This window comes from Ostrea edulis, chromosome 9 (genome assembly GCF_947568905.1).
Source record: "Ostrea edulis chromosome 9, xbOstEdul1.1, whole genome shotgun sequence".
Taxonomy (NCBI): domain Eukaryota; kingdom Metazoa; phylum Mollusca; class Bivalvia; order Ostreida; family Ostreidae; genus Ostrea; species Ostrea edulis.
Window position 1 is genome coordinate 41,456,594 of NC_079172.1, and position 26,917 is coordinate 41,483,510.

Sequence of the window (26,917 nt, forward strand, 5' to 3'; positions counted from 1 at the left end):
AAAGGATTGGGTCGGAGTTGCAATAAAAATGTATTTTGCATTAAATAAATCTAAGTCCAAGGGCTGTTACTCCTTCAAAAATAGTGGGACAGCATTCTCCTTGTAACATGCACATCTACACATTGTGATCTTCCTTTGTACTAAGTTTCATTGAAATCCCCCAAAGGGTTTATGAGGAGTTGCGAAGACAAGGTACTTGCATAAAATAAATCTATATCAATGGGCTCCAACTCCTTCAAAAATAGTGGTGCAGTATTCACCTTGTAATATGCACATCTCCACATTGTGATCTTTCTTTGTACTAAGTTTCATTGAAATCCCCCAAAGGGTTTAGGAGAAGTTGCGAAGACAAAGTATTTTGAATAGAAAAAAAAAAACCCAAGTCCAAGAGCCGTAAATCCTTTTTTAAAAAAACATTGGACAACATTTTCCTTGCAGTATGCACACCTCCACATTGTGATCTTTCTTTGTACCAAAATTCATTAAAATCCCACTAAAGGTTTAGGAGAAGTTGTACAGACTAAAGTATTTTGAAAAGAAAATATTAAGTCCAAGGGCCTGAACTCCTTTAAAACACATTGGACAGCATTCCCCTTGCAATATGTACAACTCCACATAGTGATCTTTCTTTGTACCAAGTTCCATTAAAATCCCCCAAAGGGTTTAGGAGGAGTTGTGAAGACCAAGTTGAAGGGACAGACGGACGACAGCAGTATTGCATAATACGCCCACATTTTTATGCGGTTGTATAAAAAGGGCGATATGTATTTATTACCCTGCAGTAAAAATTATTCTGAAAATTCCCTCCGATTTTGGGCATTTTCATGAGAAAATGGGAATATGTCAAGATGAAAACTGGGTTTCAAGCTCTGTCAAGTTTAATGTAAAGGAACTTGCATGCCTTGCTGTACTCAGAAAAGTTGCGAGCCTCGGTTAATATCCCTTATATATCATGTGTTGAGTGGCAGATGAAAGTATCTTGCCGTGAACTGGAGTCACGTGCTGGAGCAGCCATGCTGGGTAGCTCAGTGTTGTTCTTTCTACCACAAAAATGTTACAGGAGAATTACTTTCAAGATGCCAATAGGTGTGCTGAAATCTTTTTACTGGTGTGCAGCGACTTTGAAAATCTGTATGGTTTGGATGCAAGTGTTGTGTGGTACTTTATATGCAATTGATTGGAGATGAAATAATTTAGTCCATAGAACATGGTAACTTTTATAAAGGGAATACATATACCGTCATAAAGTACCAGCTACCTAATACATGTAACAGCCATTTTTCATGAGCATCAAATTTTATGGATTCGACAGAAATGGTTTCATTGATACATAATTTCATGGAAAGCTGGACTAGATAGTATAAGTTCTTTTATGACCAAGAATTCTCTGACCATGTGATGTAATACAACCACTCCTTGTAAACACTGAAAATTTGTATCCCAGAAAAAAATCATCATCTCGCATAACCCAAATGTGTTTTACGATTTGAAACACAACACTGAAACACATTAAAAAGATGGATTTAAATTTAATATTCATGCATGTAATATCTACACAACTTTCATTTCAATACATTATGTAGGATTCAGTCAAATGCTGGACAAGTACATAAAAAGGTTTGATGAATCGGCGAAGTTTTACTGATTTAAAGAAAACCCGATTCCATTTCACAAGACTGATTATGTGATGTCAACATGAGAATGTAGAAATGTGTCCATATTTACATACATGTATACAGCAGTAAGTTTTTATCAGAAACAACTACTTGTACACTAAATACCTGCATTTACAGGTGTGCTATAGATCTACATTACTTACTAATTAACAATTCTTGAGCGTAACTAGGGTGTTTGATTAACGCGTGCAGATTAAAATCAACGATCACCATAATGTGCATCCGTGCGTGTTAAACAGAAAAATAGCCAGTGAAAATATATATGGAAATATCACATTTTTTTTTAATATTGTACAAGGTAAACGCCTCCAGTAATAATCCTCGTTCTAAACTCTTCTTTTTCATACAAATAGTCAGAGTAATGTTTTGATTGCTAAAGAAACATTCTTGATAAAGTAACACAAAATTTATGGAAATATTGACAACACTAATAAATGTCAGACACAAAGAGAGAGACGCCAAAATCCTGATATAAATAGGAAATGTAGTATTACCACAGTCACTATCATTATGTTACATCATAAGGAAATGTTCTGAGCCTCTACTCACAAACACTTAAATTTCATTACAAATTATCTAGGCTTTCCAATAACTGCAAAGAAGTTATTATACACCAGAGATTTTATGACAAACATGTACATCTAAACACTTTTTAAAGAATTTCTGTGTTTACTTTAGAAGAAAAAAAAACCCACTGATAATTAATTTTGATTAATAAATGTACTATATTACCATTTTCATTAGAATACATGACATTTTGTATTAGTAAAAGTGTGGCTCATCAGAGATTCTTGAAGGCTGTAGACGTAGTAAAAATTCATATCCATACAATTTGTATTGCAGACACTAAAATTCAAGTGAAAACCATGTACACATGTTTGAGTATTTCCAGCTGTGTATCTGTAACCATGTTGGTAGGGGTTGTCACGCATGATTCAAGCATCAATACTTCTACACATATCCCCTGGTAGAGTTCTTCAAATTGGCGTAAACTTTAATCTCCATCACAAGAACCTTGTCAGAAAGCTCAAAGATTACCAGTACGCCGGAGACAAAAATGTCCAGTTCTATGTTACAGCTCGCTCAAATTGCACTTCATATATCACAGATATTTCCACCCTGACTGCGCGGAATAATCCTGTTCACCTAATGAACACAGGCGTATATTACACACAGGGAATACATCATCTTTTGACGTTATATTTGCGGAGTGTTGCCTCCGTCCCTATTTTCAGTTGTTCTATGTGTGAGTCAATGAGCCTCTCTAACTCCCTTGCTCTTTGATTTTCTGCTGCTAGAAATCTCTCTGATACAGAATTCCTTGAATTTGAGTCCTGAAAGAGTTAGAAGGCATCAATCAACTCCAGTATATAATGTGTCTATATTTTTCTTCTTGTATGTAGTCATGTGTATTTTTAGCCTGAAAGTCTTATGTGATGATAATTAAGTGAAATGAGAAGAAAGAAAACGTTTTTTGTATCACTATAAACAGAGTATCATACAGATAATTAAGATAAATACCCATGTATATGTCTGAAGCCTTTTATTCTTGTGAAGATTTTAAAAGATGTCAGTATTTGAATACACTGGTATACATATAAAAACAATTCTCTACCTCTACATTGCCATAGTCATCATGGAGACTGAAGTCATTAACGCTTTCAGAGATGGACATTGCCTGGCTGCTGAGGACGGTCTCGAAACTGTTGTCTTCCTCGTGGTGGACCTCCCCGTCACCGTTGGCTCTCGATCTTCCGATCTCCACGTCATAATGGTCCAGACCATTCACTGGCTGACCTACAATGTAAATATCAGAAACAAATCACACTCATGTAAATAATCACTTAATAACAACCAATGACAAAATCTTCTCACATTATCAGTGTATACAACATTGAGCTCTTTCTGAAAATCATTGTATATATTGAAATATTTACATTTCCAATGTTTTTGCCTTTGATATCTTTACAAATTGTAATGATAGACATTTCCTCATGAATGCGATGTGAACAATGCATGTATGAATCTTGATAGATATCACATCTATTGTAACAGCTGAGAAATCCAACATGAAAAAAGTTCTCAACTCTGTGTTCAGTGTTTGAAACTCATAAAATTAGCTTGACATGCAGAACTGACTGCTTGTAAAAATTGTGAGCCCTGCCAAAGACCTACTAGCCTTGAGAAAATAACTGCCATTTGAAATTACTTTTATCAATAACTATCTTCTGATTAAAGCAATTATGTGACTATAGGACTTAATTCCAATAACTTCAATCCTGATCAAATATAATTTTATAAAGCCCCTTGGCTTGTTACAAATTCTTTAAGATATGATAAGTAGATTTGATTCATCTAAATTTTATTTAGCGGGAATTTCAACAGGTCCGGTCAGGTGTCTCTTCAAGAACATGTTCCTGGCTTGTCATCCAATTAAATGCCTAGGTTTTTATCTGCAGTAGGACAGTATGTGTTTACAGAGTACCACATTCTTACTTTCTTTAAAACAGTAAATGTGGGTCTTAATTACAGGACGACACACAAGCAAGAACTTTCTTTAAAACAGTAAATGTGGGTCTTAAATACAGGACACACAAGCAAGAACTTTCTTTAAAACAGTAAATGTGGATCTTGATTACAGGACACACAAGCAAGAACTTTCTTTAAAACAGTAAATGTGGGTCTTAGTTACAGGACGACACACACACACAAGAACTTTCTTTAAAACGGTAAATGTGGGTCTTAGTTACAGGATGACACACCAGCAAGAATTCCCAACGTACTGTAGTTGCTGTTTCGCTCCATGTCCAGCTGCTCCTCGAGACGGGCCTTCTGATTGCGCAGGTAGCTGACCTCCTCCTCGTACCGCTGGACGGTCGAATCCAGTCTCTCTTGAAGAGTCTGCAGTTTCCTCTGGGAGTCTTCCTCCACCCTCTGGAACCTCCTGTCAAAGCAAAACAAAACTTAAATCATTAGCTTTCATGAAAATTACAAGAGTGTCTCAAATTCAAAGCAATACAAAACTTAAATCATTAGCTATCATGAAAATTACAAGTGTCTCAAATTCATTGAGGATGAAATATGCCCTTTTAACTGAGACAGTGAAGCAGAGTATTCTATTGTAGCAAAAGTTATGTACCCACAATGCATTGCAAAAGCTTTCTACTGAATTACTAAATATCCTACAATTTCACTGCAAAAATCAAGGGTTTGTCAGATTATCTCCACTTGATATAATTATTGTAGATTCCTTACTTTACGATAGTACTTAAAGGGACATGGACACGATTTGAGCTGAAAATTTTCAAATTTTATTTCTCCATTTTTATTGTTTACAATGATTAACTAAAGTATTTCTAATGGTCAACCAAAAATTGAATATCAGTTGTTTAGTTACAAGTGAGATACAGCATTCAAAATTCTGTGTCATGTTTTTGTTTACATATAGATTAATTAATAGAAAATTGATAGCATGTTTAAAACAAAATGAGACGTGCCAAACACTAGAAACTATTTAATTGTGTTGAGAATTAACTTGAAAGTTAAAAAAATATGCTTTAAAGGGATACTTTACTAGTATATTTAACGTATGTAAACAAAAATAAGGCATGAGCCTTGTTTACATAATAAAGAATTGTGAGCTCTGTTATCTTCCATGGATCTCGACAATTGGTATTCAAATTTTTGTTGATCATTAGAAATACCTTAATAAAGCATTCTAAACATTAAAAATGGGAAAATAAAATTTAAAATTTTTCAGTTCAAAAAGTCCCTTTAATATTGCGAATGAGTTGTCAGTTGATCAAGAGTTTTTACATGTATTTTAGCAATATAAAAATAAAAGTGAATACTGTAATTTTTTAATGATGCTTCTCGTGAAATAACGCAATAATAAATTCATCGCACATAATTAGGAATTCGCACTATCACAGTAATGTTACCTGTCATCTTTCGACCTCATGGTCTGTGCAGACATTTCTGAGTCCCGTAGAGCCAATTGTAATTGTTCTTCGAACTTTTCCTCCATCTCATTCATTTCCTCTCTCAGACATGCCAAGTCGTCTCTCAGCTGTCGATTCTCTTGCTGAAACAGTCCGATATAAACTTGACGTCAACATGACTGATGAATGGAAGTACAGTAAAAGCCAGTGACGAAAATTTTTGAAAAAAGTTTTTGATCCTCTTGGAATCTTTCTCATTTTTGGAAAACTTCAAACAGATGTTGCAAAACACTCTTATCTGGACTTATAATATTGTAGAAAGGAAGGAAAATTCAAGTTAACAATTTTAAGTTTTAATAAAACTAAAATTAAACTAAAATAAATTTAAATATCAAAGAACTAAGTTCACTAACAGTTTAAATTGACCCTATATGAAACTCTGTAAGTTTTTAAATAGGTGGGGTATACAAAACAAATCATAATGCTAGTAACTCATCCTCAATTTTTTTATGTGCAACATAAAAAATATATGCATTTCCTGCCATCTTCTTTCAAACAACAAAATCGACATTATTCTCAGCTATTTGGCTCCAGAAAGTAATGGCCACATTCCTTGACTAAATTAAGATATGGTAATTATCATATCCCTGTGTTACATATAATATATAGAAGTCGTTTTGGTTAACTAAGAAAATGCATATGAAGTTGGCAACTTTGTTTTATCATTTCAAAAACAGGAATCAATGGTGGTGAAAATAAGTTGACTTTTCACAAAATTTCAATATGAAAATCACCTCAAATTTCAGAGAAATAAACAAGTTTGAAATTTAGGGCTGCAAAAATCACCCCGAGTTTCAGAGAAATAAACAAGTTTGAAATTTAGGGCTGCAAAAATCATCCAGAGTTTCACAGAAATAAACAAGTTTGAAATTTAGGGCTGCAAAAATCATCCCGAGTTTCAGAGAAAAAACAAGTCTGAAATTTAGGGCTGCAAAAATCACCCCGAGTTTCAGAGAAATAAACAAGTTTGAAATTTAGCGCTGCAAATGGCTGTTCTCCTATCTAGTCCTTGGAATCTAAAGTTCTACTAAATATTGAGGGTACTGAGGTGAAAATGGAAGAGGAAAATGTCAGTGAATGGTGAGGATGAAAAAAGATACAGCATGTGATCAATTTCAATTCCAGGAAACAATTTGTATTAACATGGTATTCCAAAATTCTGCACCCCCCCCCCCCCAATACATTATACATAAGTTTGTCACACAATGTTTCCTCTCCCTCATGCAGTTTACCTCCAATTTCGTGATGGTGGTTGTATATGCATTTTGTACAGCTTTGAGATGATCCTGAATCTTGTCATGATCTGAGTCATTTTGAGCTTGTTGTAAAATCGTCTGACGCAAGTGACGGTTTTCTAGCCTTAGTGCTTCGATCTGTGCATTTGCAACCTGGTTAAGGGGAACAAAGTTCAACAACAAACTGAGTTAGGAGCAGGCAAACAGCAACAAGTTAGGATAGTTAGTCAGAGGGTAGCAGGGTGGAGGAGAATGATGCAATGATGAAAATATGGTGATGAAAGGTGACATAATGTGCTTCTAAATTGAAAATGTGCTTTGAAATCCCCTGGCATAAAGCATATTTCAAAATCTATGAATACAAACACAATTGATATATACTTTCTTCAGATTTTTTCCTCACTATTCTTTATTTTGAAAATTTAACACAAAATATATTATTTCCAAATGATTTTCATCTCAGTAGCATTCCACACACATCTATGATGATTTCTCATCCTTTAATATGTCTTATCTCTAAGCAACAGTTATAAATTTGCCACATCAAAGATCTTGCATAATCTAAATTTAAATCACTATGGATAATATGAATCCCTATACGAAAATGCCAGTGATGAGATGTGTTGGTGCATGAAGAAATAATAGTAGCAGAATGGAGGATGACTTTTGTACAAACCTGTAATTCTGCTTGTCTTCTCTCCAATGTCTCCATCTCATTCCTTAACTGAGTCTCAATCTGACTCGACTCCTCGTTTATGGATGCCATTGATTTAGTGCGATCGTGTAAATCTTTGGTCAGGCGTGAAATCTCCGTCTTCAGGCCCTGTACCTCCCCTTCATAAGAATCCTTCTGAGAAAGCTGCAGTTCTCTTAATTTACTGACCTCAGCTTTCAGTCTTTTAACTTCACCATTCTCCAACTTAGTTAGCTCAGTTTTCTAAAAGGTAAAACATATTTGTGAAACACATAAGCCCCCAATTGTGGCTAAGTTTCTAACGTCAACCTTTTTACTTAAGATCATGTCAAGATAAAAGTTGATACACTAAAAATGCTTCGTAACAAAGGCCATGCACTTTGACTCTGTGACTCCAGGCCTCATGACCATAAACTGAGAATAGACTTAAGTCTAAATTTCAAATCCAGCTATCTTTTGAAATAATTTTCATAAATAAAATTTTCAGTATATGTTTGCATTTGAATTTTTTGTAAATCTGCAGTTTTCTTAAACAGATATGCTTGATAAATCGTAAGATATAAATAATAGAAATTTTGACTTAAGTCTATTCTCAGTTTATGATCTTGGGGCCAGAGCAATTCACAAAAAAGCTTTTTATGAGACCAGCTATTGGTGCAAATATGAACATCCTTCCAAAGTTGCTGGAAAACACAATAGTTTGAATACATATTTTTAGTCCTTTGACCCATGAGGCAATCCCAGACAGCTCTCCATCAGCTACACTCATGGTGCAAATATGAACATACAAGTCCCAATTCTTTTTGAATTACTGCTGATAAACAAAGCTTTTAGCAACAGATGTCAGGCTCTTTGACCCTTGAGGCATTTCAAGCCTAGCTTTTAATTTCATTATATTTGCCCACATTGCCTCTGCCTCTTATAGTTCAAACATTAAAAAGAGCAAAAACAATATACATCTGATGTATGATGTTGGGTGCATAAAAAGCAAAACTAATCATGGTCGGTGATCCATATATCTTCACCCGTACTCTTTCAGTCAAAATTTCCTACAGTATCTTTACAAAACTGTTATTATCAATCAATACGATGTCCCAATTCTCAAATTTCAGACCCATTTGACCTTGATTCACCTTCTGTTCAAGTTGACCTTGACTCACCTTCTGTTCCAACTGACCTTGTCTCACCTTCTGTTCCAATTGACCTTGACTCACCTTCTATTCCAATTGACCTTGCAGGGTTCGAAATTACCTCATGTCCGTAAGTCCGAGACTAGTAAAAAACGTGTTGGACTAGTAAACTCTCTATAGCACTAGTCCGTACGGACTAGTGAAAATCCGGAAATCAATCTTGAATTGGTTAAGATTTTAGCAAGATTTGTCCGAGTCTCTTAAATTTTTTATGTCTATTACCTGCATGGTTAAGTGTTTGCTTGACTATGACATCCTGATCTTCCAAACACATGGAGTGCGTTTGAGACTGCCGTTCTTTGAACGAGCACAAATTCCTGCCGATTCCGAACTCCCGAGTACACATCACGAGAACGGGTTTGAGGTGCAAGAACTGCAAGTAGTGTGATCTAAGAACAAGAACGTTTGTGCGCACATGTTCTCATCATTTGCGACTCTAACACAGTAGTTCGTAACACTATAGCTCATGGCTTGGTCAATTGAGTGAATTCTGTTGACTTTATTGATAAAATTTCAAACTCCTGTGACTCTAAGAACTGAGCACAAAAACAATGGGAACGTCGATATCGAACGCACTTATGGACGTTTAAAAAAGGATTAACTCGGAGGTTAATGTATGCTTCTGAAGATCTTGAATGCAAAATAAAGTATGGTGGTCTTTTTCTTCTGTAGGTGTCAGAAACTGAATTACTTGCAACAGTGATGTGTTTGGTTTCATTAAATACTATTGAATAAAATGAAGATCATTTAATATGATATACTGGATGGACAAGTGAAATGCTTTGCGGACTAGTGAACATCAATAGTGACTAGTCCGTACGGACTAGGGCTTGAAAAAGTTAATTTTGAACCCTGCCTTGACTCATCTACTGTTCCAGTTGACCTTGATTCACCTTCTGTTCCAGTTGACCTTGATTCACCTTCTGTTCCAGTTGACCTTGACTCACCTTCTGTTCCAATTGACCTTGATTCACCTTTTGTTCCAATTGACTTTAACTCACCTTCTGTTCCAGTTGATCGGTCAGTCTCTCACAGTCTTCCACTGCTCTCTGGAGATGCGACTGTAAACTGGACAATTCGTCCCTCAATTCCTTCTCATGTTTTTTACACAACCTGCAAACCACAAAGAAAATACAAACTAAAATAAAGCATAGTGCGGGTCTGGAGACAATAAATAAAAACACAGGCCGAGTAAAAAAACCAAACTAAATTAAAGCATAGTGTGGTTCTGGATACGACAAATAAAAAAACAGGCCGAAGTCAAAAATACAAACTAAAATAAAGCACAGCTCAGATCTGGAGACGATAAATAAAAAAAACCAGTCGAAGTAAAAAATTAGTTCTGTCTTTAGGGACTCCAATTAATAATCTACTGAAAACTGAATCGTACTAAAAATAACAATTAATAATCTATTGAAAACTGAATCGTACTAAAAATAACAATTAATAATCTACTGAAAACTGAATTGTACTAAAACTACAATTAATAATCTACTGAAAACTGAATCGTACTAAAAATAACAATTAATAATCTACTGAAAACTGAATCGTACTAAAATAACAATAATCTACTGAAAACTGAATCATACTAAAATAGCAATAATCTACTGAAAACTGAATCGTACTAAAAATAACAATTAATAATCTACTGAAAACCAAATCGTACAAAAATAACAAGATGCTCTGAAACGTAAAAAGGTTTAGAATTATCAAAATTGTAAATTTTAACTTCAATAGTTCTCGGATTTCCATCACTTGCTTCATTTGATCTTAAATTACCTTGTTTCTTCCTTTGCGTCCTCCATCGATTCTCTCATTAGTCGTTTCTGATCACTTTCCTCCTTTTGTCTTATGTCACTTAAAGACCTAAAAACAAAAATTCAAATCATTTTTCAATTTCAAAATTTTCTGAACAAATATCTTATACAGTAAAACATGGTAACAGCAAACCTCCAGGGCCATCAAATAAGTTTGTAATAACAAAATTTCGTTATCATCAATAAAATGTTTGTATTTTCCTCTCTTAGGGGAATAAATACATCACTTTGCAATAAGCGTAAATTCATTATAAGGATGTTCATTATAAGCATGTTTTACGGTAATAAAAACTTTTATAATCTGTGTAGGGGATTAATACCATCACTGTACACCACCAAAGAGCATGTCACAAGAGACAGTGTTATAGTGCATATATTTCAACTCTGCCTTGTTATGCCTCAAAACACCATCTATTTAACTACAATCTTTGAATTAAATATGAACTTGTCCAATCCCTTCATTACAAAGTTATAGTCAGGACAAATTATTTTTTTCTGTCTTGATTAATTCTAAACAATCTCGATTGAAGACCATGTACCTTCATTCACAGAGCAGTTTTTTGTGCTAGGTATGAGCTAGTAAAATGCCTGCATTACAAAGTGATACCCCATCTCCCTGGATGGAAAACCCTTGGCTAGCGAAGATGTTGATAACCAAGAGAAAAAGTTTATATGCTTTCAATCGGAAGCAGAAACAAACCTCCGTAACAGAATTCATACTGAACATAACTCACTTAATGATTTCATCTTTCTCTGCCAGAGTTTGTTCCATCTTTGTCATGCTTTCGCTGTGAAGCCCTTTGTCCTCGTCCAGAGCTCTCAGCAGGTCCTCCTTTGTCCTTAATTCACTCTCCAACTCGCCCTTCTCCTCTTCATATTTCTATTTAAGACAACTCATTTCTAAACACCAAAGTCATTCATCGTTTTAGAAGACATTTTTTTAATATTCAAGTATCAAAATTATGTACTAAACTGGAAGTAATTATGTATTGTCACTTATATTACGTAACATTCAAGGTTACTAAGTGACCAGGGATACCGGATTATAACATTATTTACAACAAATTAATGATAATATTATCAAACAATATCTAAGGTAACTTAGTATAAAAGAATTCCGTAGGTCATGTTGCAAAGAAAAATATGTAAATAGCAACTGCACCCTCCCGCCAAATTTAAATGAGATAACAGAACTTACTTTAATGGTGTTATTCCCCTCCATTTAACTTACTCTGATGGTGTTATTGCCCCCACCCCCTCCATTTAACATACTCTGATGGTGTTATTGCCCCACCCTCCTCCATTTAACTTACTCTGATGGTGTTATCCCCCTCCATTTAACTTACTTTGATGGTGTTATTGCCCCCCCCCCCCATTTAACTTACTCTGATGGTGTTATTCCCCTCCATTTAACTTACTCTGATGGTGTTACCCCCCCCCCCCCCCCCCAATTTAACAGAACTTACCCTGATGGTGTTATTGGCTTTCTTACTCTGATGGTGTTATTGGCTCTCTATTTAACTTACCCTGATGGTGTTATTGGCTTTCTTGAGGTCAGTCAAGAGTTTTTCGTTATCATCCATTGCTTTTTTGTGTGCGCTCATGGCATCATCTAATGAGGACTTCAACTTCTCCACTTTGGTCTCCTGTAAAAATGAAAGCACATACTTTCGGTGTATCCTTAACATTGGATCATACTGGTACCTAGCAATGTAAATCCACAAGTAATTAAAGAAAGTTTACAGGATGCCTAGCAATGTAAATCCACAAGTAATTAAAGAAAGTTTACAGGGTGCCTAGCAATGTAAATCCACAAGTAATTAAAGAAAGTTTACAGGATGCCTAGCAATGTAAATCCACAAGTAATTAAAAGAAGTTTACAGGGTGCCTAGCAATGTAAATCCACAAGTAATTAAAAGAAGTTTACAGGATGCCTAGCAATGTAAATCCACAAGTAATTAAAGAAAGTTTACAGGATGCCTAGCAATGTAAATCCACAAGTAATTAAAGAAAGATTACAGGATGCCTAGCAATGTAAATCCACAAGTAATTAAAGAAAGATTACAGGATGCCTAGCAATGTAAATCCACAAGTAATTAAAAGAAGTTTACAGGATGCCTAGCAATGTAAATCCGTAATTAATTAAAGGAAGTTCAAATGATGCCACACTTGTTCATGTTTGTTCACTAACGGTAAAGGTGGAAATCCACTACACCCTCACATATTAGAGGGAGACCATTTCATGTAAATATTCAAAAGTGGTATCCCTCCAAAAAATACTGTACACAGCTCCAAATTCACTTATGGATATTTCCACCTTTTCCAAATAAAACTTGTTCTCTGTTCGTTCTAAATTCATGGATTTTATTTCCATATTGTGTAAAGGTTAAGTTCTTTTCACCAGTTTTCCTTTCACAGAATATACCGAAAATATCAGAGAAATACTCCACTCATAGGGATTACACCTACATATACATGTAGCTATGATTGCCATTAAATGTGGGCTTTGGATAGAAACAACAAATTTTGTATAGCACTTATAACTAAACAGGGAGTATTTTGATCAAGTGTTAAATGAATACACAAAATTGTCTACTCCAAACGATTAGGAAATCTACAATAGGAAATCTACACAATGAGCATGAGGAATGAGAGTGGCTGGTTACACTATGAATGACACTGCACACAAATGGATGTAGACTAGTATACCTGTGAGACATATGGATGAAGACTAAAATACCTGTGAGGTTAGTGTTTCGTTAGTCCGCTCGAGTTGTCCCTCTAACTGAGTTATTTGATTTTTTAGACTCAACTCGGTGGAGTCGAGCATCTGTTTTCTGCGATCGAGTTGAGATTGGTAGGTTTGGGACTGGCTCTGTGAAGACGACATGGTGAGTGGTAAACATACTGCTGTGAACTTAGTTCTCAATCGTGCATTACATGAAGACATGACATGATTTTGATTAATTGTATTAATGTGCATGCTTTTAATAACACTACTACATGTACTTATATATAGTACTTTAATGAAGTGCATTTTACTTTCTTTGAAAGGTAGTTTATTGCTACTAAAATTCTTCATTGAATTTTCTGTCTGTATGATGCCTAGGGTTTTTAATTAAACAATAACATTTGTATCTTCATTAACACACTGTCTGGTATTGTTTCAGTACATGTTCATATTTCAACCCAATTTGATAAATTATTGCAGTGATGTGATTTACTCGACAATTATATCAGCCTCTAGAACTGGAAATAATTTGTCAATTCAAATATTTCGGATATCATTGTGATGGAAAGCATCATACAAGAGCCCTGTTTTGTGTCATTATTTGCTAAGGTCAAGGTCCCTGAACTTTTCAAAGTTCAAGGATCATAACTCTTTCAAAAATGGGTCAACAAAGCCCAAACTCAAAGCTGATCTGTATCCCATGGATAGAGACTCGTGTATATATTTTCAAACCAATAGCTGCAGGGATAGCCAAAAAAAGGTCCAGAAAAGCGTTTGTACAGGCAGGTGCACGCACAGGGTGATCACTAAAGGACTCCCGCCAATAAGCAGGACCCTAAATTAAGTGTGTGACAAAATATGACAGGCAGGACCCCAGATTAAATGTATGACAAGATAAGGCAGGTGGACGACACTGAGTAAACAAGATGGTTTGATAAAATTACCTGAATGAATTCACATTTCTCTGTCAGAGCTTTCCTCTGAGAATCCAACGCCTCGATCTGTTTCTGAAATGTCCGTCTCTGTAACTCCCAGTCCTTAGCTTTCTGTCGATATTCCTGTTTGATCAATGTTAACAGTTAGCTCGACTATTTTGAATAATGAATGTCAGCATTGAGATAAATGTAAACTTTTTCACCCATAACTGTAATGTTATCTCGTGTTGTGTTTACTGTTGTTGGATAAGCTCCTACATCTGTGTGTCTACAAGGTATTTTTTGTTCCTTATCATCATCCCTCTCACTGGAAAAAACATTTAACCCAAATTCTGGCAGCTGTCAGGGTTAAACTGAACACCCCCCCCCCCCCCACCAATATGAAATCACCTACAGTAATACATGTATGTAGAATTTTTCTCCATTTCATGCACTGGGACATTATCTAACTGGTAAGTTCTGTCTAAGTGTATTCTGACTGATGCCATTATTTATCAATTCACTCAATAGTTCATTAGAAGCGTGAGATGTGATGTAAGCAGGTCCTTCCCCCGGACTAATGCTTTGTTGACTTTCCTTGACATTTATTCTCGCTGAATCGCCCTATCTCAGTGATACTAAGCTTACAAGTGTCTTATGGTACAAGTGACATTACCTGGCACTACACTTCTATGATATAGTTCCTAAGTCGCTTTGTACAGCGCAATCTGTTTCTGAATCACTGGGTATTCCGACCCTTATTGTCATTCTCAATTTCATATTTTCATTGCTTTATACACTGTTTATTCCAACACACTCTGTATTCAGACAAAAAATTTGTCTCCCAGAGCATGTCAGATTAGACTTGTTTCACTGTACAAAATGAGTCCTTGAATATTATTGAGTCTTGCCAATCAATCTCAACAGCTATGTCCTTGAGAAGGAAACACCAATTTTTGGTGACCTGATACTTATCAGTATTTCATTGTCTCAGTTACCCTACCTTGACAGCTTTATACTTACCACTGTTTTGTTGAGTCACCTATATCTCAGAGACCATGTACTTACCTATCTTGTTAGGTCACCCAAAGTCAGTGACCTTGAATTTACTATTATCTCATTGAGACACCCTATCTCAGTGGTCCCATGCCTGTCATTAAGTCATCAAATCTTGTTGGCCCTGTAATCACCAGTATCTCATTGAAATACTTATGTCAGTGGTCCTGCACTTGTTGAGTTATCCCATCTCGATGGTCCTCTACTAACAAGTATCTCATTGAGACACAATATCTCACTGGCCCTATACTTGTTGTTAAATTATCCCATCTTGGTAGTCCTATACTCACCAGAATCTTGTTAAGACTCTCTATCTCAGTGACTCTATACTTACTGACTCACTCTCGGTGGTCCTGTACTTATTAGTATTTCATTGAAACACCTCATGTCAGCGGCCTTGTACTTACTAGTATCTTATTGTTGAGTCGTCCTATCTCAGTGCTACTATCCTGCAAGTCTGTATGACTTTTATCTCGATCTCGCTGATGGTCCTTGATCTGTTTCACATGTTTCTTACTCAGTCTTTCATAATCCCTCTTGACTTTTTGAACCTGAGAAACGTTATTTACAAAATTACATACATTCACTTTGAATCTGATTTATCTATATTACATCAAATGCTGTTTTTATAAAGTTGACAATAAACTGATTTTACAAAGATTTAAGGCATTTTTAAATCTCTCGGGGAAAATAGCCTAAAAATCTTGAATTGTCTTCCTTTAATAATCAACAGTGAACTACCTGTATATAAAATATGAACATTTTTTCTTGAAAGCTGTTCAAAATATTGATCAAAACAGCGAATTGGACATCTGGCTTCTGAAGATGATTACTATGGGGCTTTTCCATTTTCAGTTTGAGACTCTCATAAATATATGTATTGTACAGGTCAGAGGTCAATGTAATCTCTTCTATAAACAAGAATAATCAAGCTTAATTTTTTTCAGTGATTCTTACATCCAGTTTTGTCATTTATTCAGAAAATTTAAGTATAGTTAGGTTATTACAAAAACTAACATATAAAGATTGTGTATTTTCAAGAATGCTCTAGATTTTGGAATATTTCAAAATTCATCAGCTACTTGTTCTTTTTTACACAGAGTACATTATCTTTCAGTCTGTGGGATGCCTCGCCACCTCCCGACTTCCACTAGTAAGTGGTGGTTAGAGGTTTTTAAAAAAATTATGAAATAAAACAAATGCGTACCTCATTTTTAAGGTTCGACAACTGCTGCTCATAACAGGTCACCAATTCTCTGTGTGATTTTTCCATGGTTTCCACTTGAACTCTTAAATGACTAATCTGTAAAAACAAATATTACAGCATTAAAATATATAGGTATGGAAACAAAATTATAATATTTCCTCTTCTTGATAATGAAAAATATCATGACAATCTTATGATAAAATTAGTGAATTTGAAAATCATCAAGCTATAGATCTAAAAATGTTAAAAGTTTAGAAAGCTCATCACATTTAAAAGTACCAAGCTGCACTTCAGTCTTATGAGATGGTAGACATGCAGTTAGGTACTGGTAAGTATAGACAACAATGATTGTCCCAGCAGTTTACAAAGCCTCTACCCACCCACTCGGTCAAGTCTGACATCAATATCAATGGAGGAAAGCTCCCTCTTGAAATTCAGAAGTAAACAGAATCAAAATACCTTGTTCAATGTCTCTGAAAAACCTTTACGACACATCGGCACATGCTTAGTGTGTTTCTTAATTCCTTTAATCAAAATCTGCTCCTGTATTCACTGATTTTTTGCTGATGTTTGCCCCGACATTTTAAGCTGATTAGCTGATGACTGCATTAAAAGTTTATGTAAATGTTAATTGATTCCTGATTAAGAGGGCAGGACTTAATTAATTTGCACGTGTTCAAATCTGCACATGTTCAAGCATTTAAAAATGGCTGTAGTTCAAAATACGTACAAAAGATGAGACTGAGGAAGAAAATAAATATTGTCTGTACTCAGTTGAAGGTGTGTCCAATCAAATGAGGATAGAGAAAACAATGTGATTGAATATTTGTTTTAGTTTCAGTAAAATCAAAATTGATTGAGTTACTATGGAGAATTGCTTAGGGTGGATTATTTTACTCAACTTTTATTTAAAGGCTCATTAAAGCATCGCATATGAGGTATACATTTATAATTTTTTATTTTTTAACTTAAAAAATTAGAATGTCTGAGTCTTAATATTAGATATTTACATCATGCATCAAATGAAAGCGAAGTTTGGATTTTAAAATCTCTGATTTGCAAACAAAATGTCTTTTTCATCAATCAAAAAAAACACAAAAAACATACAAAAATTCATATGAAATAATTGAGAGCTTGTATCATTCTTTCGATGTTGAAATCATACTTCATATGAGATGCTCTAACAAGTCATTAGATACAATTTTGTTGAAGGGATCCACCTTAAACTCGGCATTGAAGGGAAACAGGATGCTTGGGATGGGGTGGGGGTGGGGGGGGGGGGGGGGGGGGGGGGAGGGGGGGGGAGGGTTGTGTGCTGAAATCATTATTGAATGCAATGAATAAGTAGTCACATGATGGTTGGTGATCTCTAGATCCATAGAATCCCGACCGTATCAGGTACTGAGTACCATTACATTTTATGCCAGACGAATTAACACAAACAGGTACAAGTATCTCACAAATTACAACCTTAGCCGATAATTTTCAAGAGATTAATTCAGAACACCCATTCTCACCAGAGAAGAAGTCGCAACTATCTGAAATGTTTATCAATAATCATTCACCACAAGGTTATTAAACAAAATAATGATCAAAGATGTGTCAAGCTGGGATTAAACCTGACTAGCTCTGCATTTCTGAACTAATAACAATGGGTGATAATTTCTTTGTCAGCAAGATTTCAAAGATTTATAGGTATGAGCTTTAAATATGAGCCTCTTCCAACAAAGTCGTTAAAGTATTTAAACCTGCCGACAATGTTATTTGTATCAATTGCTTGGATGACAATTTTTGGTTGTTTAAAAATTCATAGAATTTTTTAAAGATTCTGAAAATGTCACCCCTTACATATCAAGAGAGCACATTTTATTTATCTTAACTCTGAATATCAAGTACATTGTACTTTTGGAAAACTTGTCAAAAAAAAAAAAATATTTATCATTTCTTGTCAATGTTTTACTTTTGTTTCTATTTTTGAAATTTTATTGTAATTTTAATCATAATCATTTATTTTTTTCTCCGTAAATTTAACAGAGATTTTGTTTGAGCGGTTGACCATGTAAAAATACCTCAACTCGGTTGAATGATTTATCATATTTTAACTCCATTAATCCTATAACTCATCAGAGGTGAATATAAGTAATCAGGACATGCATCACATAGATTATGTAAACATCAACTCTATCAAGTAAACAATTCCCCTCCATTGAGACAAAATAAAACATAGGTGTGTTTCCAGTTTCCCGACCCTTCCTACTTGTTTTGCAGCCCACTCTAAAGATTTCATTGACAATATATATGAATATGTACAATTTTCAAAATGGAATTTATTTTTTTCCTATTTGATTGATTGAATATTGTTTAACGTCCCTCTCAAGAATATTTCACTCCTATGGAGATGTCACAACTGCGCAAAATTAAGGCCTATGCTCGGCGCTTATGGCCATTGAGCAGGGAAAGATCTTTATCGTGACACAGGACCTCGGTTTGTGTGGTGCCATCCGAAGAACCACCCCATTTAGTCGCAGCTTACGACAAGCAAGGGGTACTGAGAACCTATTCTAACCCGGGTCCCCACAGAATTTTTTCCTATTTGAGTTTCTCTGATTTACATTTTGACTACTATTGATCTTCAAAACGTTTGGAAAGTCATTATAATGTATATAGACATGTATTCAAAGCATATCAAACACAAAGATTTTAATAAAATGTTTCAATAAAATGAAATGTTTTAACTTACCTACCCGACCTAATTTTTTGGGGGAATGAAATAGGAAACACACATATATTTTATTTTGGCCTTAAGCAGATCACTGAACCAAACCCTTTCTGATTTTAATTAAGACAACCCGTTCCTACCTCTTTGTGTTTCTGATCGATGGTGGACTTTTGTAGCAGGTTCTCCTTGTCCTGAAGCTCCACCTTACTCTGCAGACTCTGAATCTGGTGTTCCCAGTCCTTCTTCTTCGTGGCCATCATAATGTCGATCTGTTTCATCAACTCCTGCAGCTCTGCCTCGCAGCTTGCCGTCAAAACTCCCTTAGGTAACCTACAACATGGTTCCTCTCGGGTTTTAGTTTCGTGTCTCGGAAATTTCAATATTTTTCCGCAGGCTGCATTATAAGCATAATCACCATTGTTATCAGTATATCATGTTCAGAATTACCTACATTAGAATTTAAAGACTTGTATAATTTTTTAAGTGTGATTGTTTTGTACATGAATAGGTTTCTGTTTCCCTCAAATTCATTTACAAGATAAATGACTCCAGTCACTGTGGTAGAACAATGCAGCCCTGTACCCCAGCCCATAAAACCAAAAAGACCTAAAACTAAATCTCAGCCTTAGATTTAAACGAATACTTCATTAAGAAATAACTCAGAGATCGGATCTCCGGCCATCTCAGATCATACTTACTCAGCCTCTGTAAAGGAGAGGCAGATGCCTCCCGGGTACCATTCTGTACAACTCTTATATGTGTACATTTATTCAGTCAGACAACTCTGCTACACACCACCACATCAGACAGAAACATGACCGTATCCTACAGTTTTCTGTGTGATACTGTGGCCATGCAATCTATATCCGTAAATACCTTTGAGCTAATTAAATGACTCTGATGAATTGATAAAAGATTCAACGACACACCGGTGGTACATATACCCTATAACTTAGAAGACCTCACCTTTTATGCATTGCGTATTTAAACAGTTCTTCCATACTCTGGTGACAAGAGATAAAAATCACAAACTCTGACAGTTTCTACGGTAAAGACATGTCACATCAGATCTCGACAAAATCCATACTACTGTGTTCTATCAAAGATCCTCTTTTAAAGCACTAAGACAAATCCAATTTATTCTCCCAAAGACATGAGTCAGTTTGAAATGTTAAGAGACAATTGATTTTCTTGAAGATAAAAATCACCAAGAGTGAATCAATATGGCATTAAACTGTAGCTCTTAATGACCGAAAATCAAACAAAGCAGACTTTTTATTTAGAAACAGAATAATGATATAAAGGTGGATATCTTTTCTTTATGATGTATATACATGTACAAGGTGATCTGCAACCATAAAAATCTCTCTTCAGATTTAAAGTACACTTAAGCATACACAATATACTCAATACACTTACCTTTTCAACAACCCAGTGTTTGTTTTCTTTCTCTCTCTCCCCCCTCTCTGTTTCTCTCTGTCTCTCTCTGTCTTTCTCTCTCTCTCAAACAATTCATTAAAGTGTGAAAGTCTTTGCAACAATCTATCAATCCGTGAGCAAAAGTGAATGTATCATGTTCATAATTCACAAAACTTTAGATTTTTCAAACACTTAGCTTATGCGATAGCACTACCAATAGATTTCCTTAAACTGTGCAAAAACACACACCAATATTAATGCAAACTCTTAACTAAACTGGCACCCTACAGCCAACAGAAAACCCACCTCTGACCACCTCTTACACAGTTACGTGCTGAATGAATGTTGTGGAATTTTTCACGTTAATATTTATAATGCTGTGTGTTTAGCCACTTCACAATGTTAGTTACTTACTCGTCTCGTTCAGTCATTTTATAAAAATCACATCTGAGAGGAAAATACGCTACAAAAAGATTTTTTCTACAAATTATACTAAATATTATGGTGCACATCAATAACAAAAAATTAATTCATACAAAAATGAATAATGTTCCATGTAAACTAGAATTTAGGTTACTTTTAATAGCCCTGATTAAGACATTAAGGAATGATGAAATCTAAAGTCTTAGAAATTAAATTTCAAACAAATGAGCCTTAAAATGTCATGTTGAACTTATAACAAATTCATATAACATGACTACTTGAGTGAAATTTTACAAGCATTAAGAATTAAGAAGCTTACTACTATCTTAATCTTAACTGACTTATATACAGTTGTATATTATACTCCTGTGAGCTAGACATAGCAGGAACTATCGACAGGTTATTCAGTTAACATGGAAAATTGCACACATACGTCAGTCAACAATGGCTTAAATGATAGTGCGTTTTACATCTCATGAGCAATGAAACATAAACAAATTTAAAGAAGTGAGATTCCCTTTTCAGAGATTTTTGAAAAGGTATCCATTCACTCTAGCTTGTCAATCCACAGGAATGTCAAATGGAATACAGAATACATGTGTCAAATATGAACACTGAAGAAAATGTTGTGAATTTGTTGGCCTGGTTAAATACTTTGTGACTAAAGATTTGACACACTGATGATGTTGTCTGAGAGTGGTGAGGATAAAGGATGTGGCTGTCTCACTGAGAGTGGTGAAGATAAAGATTGAGACTATCTCACTGAGAGTGATGAAGATAAAGATTGAGACAATCTCACTGAGAGTGGTGAAGATAAAGATTGAGACTATCTCACTGAGAGTGATGAAGATAAAGATTGAGACTATCTCACTGAGAGTGGTGAAAATAGATTGAGACTATCTCACTGAGAGTGGTGAAGATAAAGGTTAACATTGTCTCACTGAGAGTGGTGAAGATAAAGATTGAGACTATCTCACTGAGAGTGGTGAAGATAAAGATTGAGACTATCTCACTGAGAGTGATGGAGATAAAGATTGAGACTATCTCACTGAGAGTGGTGAAGATAAAGATTGAGACTATCTCACTGAGAGTGATGGAGATAAAGATTGAGACTATCTCACTGAGAGTGGTGAAGATAAAGATTGAGACTATCTCACTGAGAGTGATGAAGATAAAGATTGAGGCTATCTCACTGAAAGCGGTGAAGATAAAGATTGAAACTATCTCACTGAGAGTGGTGAAGATAAAGATTGAGGCTATCTCACTAAGAGTGGTGAAGATAAAGATTGAGACTATTTCACTGAGAGTGATGAAGATAAAGATTGAGACAATCTCACTGAGAGTGGTGAAAATAGATTGAGACTATCTCACTGAGAGTGGTGAAGATAAAGATTGAGACTGTCTCACTGAGAGTGATGAAGATAAAAATTGAAACAATCTCACTGAGAGTGGTGAAGATAAAGATTGAGACTATCTCACTGAGAGTGGTGAAGATAAAGATTGTAGCCGTCTCACTGAGAGTGAAGATAAAGATTGAGACTATCTCACTGAGAGTGGTGAAGATAAAGGCTGAAACTATCCCATTAAGAGTGATGTCAATATCTATAGGTTATAAGTCTCTCCCACCTGTTGTCTCTCTGTAGATCTACCCACAGGTTCGAGATTCTGTCCATCCTAGTCTCATTAGGAAGATCAGCATCCACAAGGAGGCTCTTTATTATCTCCCTGTACTCTGCAAATATACCAAACATCGTAACGACATAGATTCAATAAAAACAATTTTAATTATTGTTTTGAAACATGTCAGCAAAACTATAATATGAAAAACAATTCTACATTCTCAGTGTTTTTTATAATTTTACAGCTAAGGCCACATTTAAAAATATGTTTGTTTCCCCTCTCCCGACCCTAAATTTCAGAGGAAGGTCGGTAGGTAGGTAAAAAGGTTTTTTTTTTAGCTAGTAGAATTTTATTTATTATGAAATTCCCATAACCATTAACAATGCCCGATACCAAACGTCGTGAAGCACATCATCCATGTTTCCTCATCAAACTCGTATAGTCAGTTCTCGCGTAAATTCTGCTTTGATTGCCACGTTTTGCAATTAGGAAAGGTGTCGATATTTCGGACAGTACTTCATGTATTTTGGAAATGTTCATTATCTAACCACTAAACTTAGGCATTGGACTACATGTATACATATTGGTTGATTCGACGAACATTGGGTTTCATCAGAATTTTCTCTGCTATTTATACCACATACTAACACTTAAATAAAGTTAGGGAGAATGTTGCAACTATGGACAGTGGTGTTAGTTTTGGACACATGGTGTTATAAAATTGGTAAACTCGGTTGCTGTCTTTTATTTATGGTTCACTGACATTTTATGCTTTTGTTTTTTGCACATTATCTTAATTTATATATGATAGTGATTTTCATTATATTTTTAAATGATATCGGTAGATCTAGTTTACCAGAAAACGTTTCAATGGGACTTGATTTTGCCGATCAAACAAAATGGATGCTGACATCAACCAATCAGAGCTGAGTTACACATGTGCATATAATTAGGTGTTTTCCAGTTTGTAAATATAGCATTAGTTCAGAAATAAGTTAAATTGAGAATGCTTCTGATTGACTGTCAAAAATATCGCATCCGTCCGAAATATCAACACTTTCCCCTACTGAAGAACACAACTTGCACACTGGATGCCCCGAATTCTCTTGTTTCCTCGCTTCTCGTATAGACAACATTTCTCCATCTCGATCTTGCAGATCACTAGTCCGAATTGCGAGCCGAATTCAATGTTAAACTCACTTGTAACTAATCAATAAAACAATCATGATTCTTGTACTTATTAATATCGATTAAAAGAAAATATCAATCCAAAATTCGATATTAAACAGAAGCCAACAATTGTACTCAACCGAATTTTCACTGGCATTTGAGCAAACGAGTCTCGTGACTCAAAACAAAGCTTGACAGTTTGATAAAATGTTTTCAAGAGACTGTTTATGTGATGAAAGAACCCATAATATCGATATTAGTAAGTACAAGAAGAATCGTTTTATTGATTAGTTATGAGCTTAAAATTAAATTCGGCTTGTAAGTATTTGAAATCAGCCAGAGAATGCCGCCTCCAGCTGGAGGCAGCGAAATTTCTAGATTTCGGACCAGAACACCTCCTGTATTCGTATTATCATTATTTTTTAATTTTGGATTGAAACCAAAGAAGATATAGAAAATTTTTGTCATTATAAAATACTGATCTGCACCAGAAACGACCTTGAATTTTTCTTAAAATAAAAAAAAAAACTTCACCAGAATGGTGTAATAAAAACTTATGGGTCGGTGTGAATTTTCAGACTCGGTCGGGCGAGGGGAAACAAACAATATTTTTATTTTGGCCTAATGCCTTGTTGCATGTTTTCCCCCAAGGAATAAAAAAAAAACCCCATAGGCAATATTCACTGAATGAATATAGACAACATAGGGTACATACCAGTCCTCTTAAATACAGTGACAAACAAAATTCAGACGATCTAACAATGTCTAACGATTAAAAGATGAAGCTCATTCCAAATTATAACACCACTGGACATTTCTTTTCCATATGATATTCATTAAACACTCAGTCACTGTATTCAGACGGCCAATGAAAATAATGTTTGATTATGCACACTGCAATCATCTTATCTTGGCAGTAAACCTTAGCCTTATTTTACAAATATGAAGTGAGAATATTGATAATTCACGGCTGCAAACAAGATCCCACACTTACTTGAGGATTAACACTGATAAGATTTTACAGTAGTTCTGAAGAGGTGACTCCCTGCCCCTTAATCCAATCAAGGAGATTTACAACTTTCTGTTCCAAATGTCAACAATACATTTGACAAATTGATACACTCAATGAACAAGACATAAAATTCAACTCCTGTTGGTTTTAACATGTTACATCTTTGCTCAAGAAAATCAACCTTTGTGTTAGAAAACCCTGAGACTTGACTAAACAAATTAAATGCCAGACTTCTTTTACAAACTGAATAGAAGACATAAAGCACAATGCAATTAAAGTATCAATGTTTATTTAATTGGTTCAAGGAAAACAGTACTGGAATGGATTTTACTTTAAAAATTGAGAACTGATGTATTCAAAATCATACATACCCATTATATTGGAATAGATGTATTATCAACCATTCTAACCAAACAATGCACACATAGCCAAAATAACATGATAATCAATTTAATTTTTAAAATCATGGTACATGTGATTTTAAACCTTGGTTTAAGTTAGAATTAGACACATCTTTTTCATGACAGAAGATTTTAACTATGACTTCCCATAATCCGTACTGCAATTCATTCCAAATTTTTAAATGTTTAACTTCAATGGTTTAAATGAATGATCTACATCTGCATATGCTAATCTTACTATCTCAGACAAATGGTAACCCCTTTATTTCAGTATGTAGTATTGAGAACACCTGGTATAAAGATAGTTGGTAGTCACAGGCTCATACCCCACCCCCTTGCCCCTTACCTTATATCCATCCATCCGACTTAATTTTCAAAATAAAAACTAACAACTTATAGCTAAAGAAGACAGAATTTAATAGATGCAAATTTCAAAATATAATTTTCTATATATCTTACACTTTTCCTCCAGTAATATTTTCTTACTGCATTACACTTCACTAAAATACCAGACACTGCAGTAATGAAGTTGTTGATAGGATCTAACAATACATCATGATCGTTTCATCAGTTACCAACCCTACCAAAACTCTAAAGTATAGTTTGGGACAATGTTCACCAGACTTTACATTATGCTCAATTTTGTTTACATCAATGCTTGATAATTATTTAATATGTTGCGGTCACCCAGCCAAGGGCTGATCACACTCGCTGTTGTTCAACTTGCATGATCGAGACAGTCTACTACATCACTGGAAAAGCTAGCTCACTAGCGAGGCAGTATAAGTTACCTTTTATACTGTCTGCTACACTTACCCTGCAGGTCTCACAAGACTTGTAGCTTCTTTGATTGTCATCATATAACTGTATAAGAGAGTCTCCGTGTTCGTAATCATGATATAAACATATCAGTGGAAAAATTTCGATTAAAATAGCTACTTTACACCCTTCCCTATCATAATACTCCACTTTGGAGCTGAGCCATTTGATGCTGGCCTTCAAAGCCATAACACGTTACAGCAACCCTTACACACAAAAGTATCAAAATTGCATGATGATTATAATTTCATGCTTTTCTGTTCACACAGTTTAATTCTTTATAGATCAGACAAGTCATAAAGTTTTCCATTTCACTTACCCCGAGTTCATACAAGATATGTTTAGATGCATGGTTTTATTTACAAGAACCACTAAGCTATCACTTTATCAGCATTATATACTCAATCCTAATAAATTACAAATTGCATGTTAATGAGCAATTATCAAAGCCGACACATGGCCACGCTTTCTTTTCTGAAAGGCGATGTTCAAACCAACTTACTTTCTCTTATCATGCTCATAGTCCAATGATCAAAATAATGATATAAAAATTTTGTGAAAAAACGATTTTTACCGACAAAATTTGATACTTTTGAACATGTTACTACCTGTTGTTTACGGAATGTCTGCGTGACAGTTCATGCAGTTTTAGACATATGAAAAGAATGTTTGAACCCAGATATTTATTTTTTAATTAAAAATCAATGCACATATACATACCATGCACGGATTGTATGAAAAAGACGTGTTAAGTTTAAATTCCCTCTTTTTTCTGTAAACACTCCGTTGACAAACAGAAAGTGGAGCACTTCC

At 34.9% G+C, this 26,917-nt stretch overlaps 1 protein-coding gene across 13 annotated transcripts; it reads right to left on the reverse strand.

Moving 5' to 3' along the window:
- Positions 1–1,513: 1,513 nt before the first annotated feature.
- LOC125658853 (centrosomal protein of 63 kDa-like) lies at positions 1,514–26,910 on the reverse strand. 13 transcript variants are annotated; one of them, XM_056149238.1, is made up of 18 exons: positions 26,825–26,910; positions 22,709–22,814; positions 19,381–19,570; positions 18,039–18,059; positions 16,522–16,617; positions 15,722–15,865; positions 14,289–14,402; positions 13,354–13,488; positions 12,140–12,259; positions 11,348–11,493; positions 10,576–10,662; positions 9,798–9,909; positions 7,589–7,849; positions 6,910–7,065; positions 5,618–5,760; positions 4,460–4,620; positions 3,292–3,473; positions 1,514–3,010 (listed from the first exon to the last, which is right to left on the reverse strand). In XM_056149238.1, exons 2-18 carry the CDS (start codon positions 22,753–22,755, stop codon positions 2,861–2,863), a joined length of 2,265 nt encoding a protein of 754 aa, XP_056005213.1. In that variant the 5' UTR covers positions 22,756–22,814; positions 26,825–26,910; the 3' UTR covers positions 1,514–2,860. The 13 variants fall into 13 exon arrangements, with proteins under 13 accessions (XP_056005213.1, XP_056005210.1, XP_056005212.1 ...); XM_056149235.1 differs by having other exon boundaries at positions 4,439–4,620; XM_056149237.1 differs by having other exon boundaries at positions 4,439–4,620; positions 20,207–22,814; positions 26,825–26,868.
- Positions 26,911–26,917: the final 7 nt, after the last annotated feature.

What these genes read in the sequence shown, in the direction of transcription:
- LOC125658853 (XM_056149233.1), bottom strand. Translation starts at nt 20,006, where the DNA reads ATGTACACATATAAGAGTTGTACAGAATGGTACCCGGGAGGCATCTGC. An exon ending in TGTCGAACCTTAAAAATGAG is followed by an intron (nt 15,866 to 16,521) that starts GTACGCATTTGT and finishes AACGTTTCTCAG; the next exon opens with GTTCAAAAAGTCAAGAGGGA. An exon ending in TACGTTGGGAATTCTTGCTG is followed by an intron (nt 3,474 to 4,438) that starts GTGTGTCATCCT and finishes TTTACATTGTAG; the next exon opens with GTCAGCCAGTGAATGGTCTG.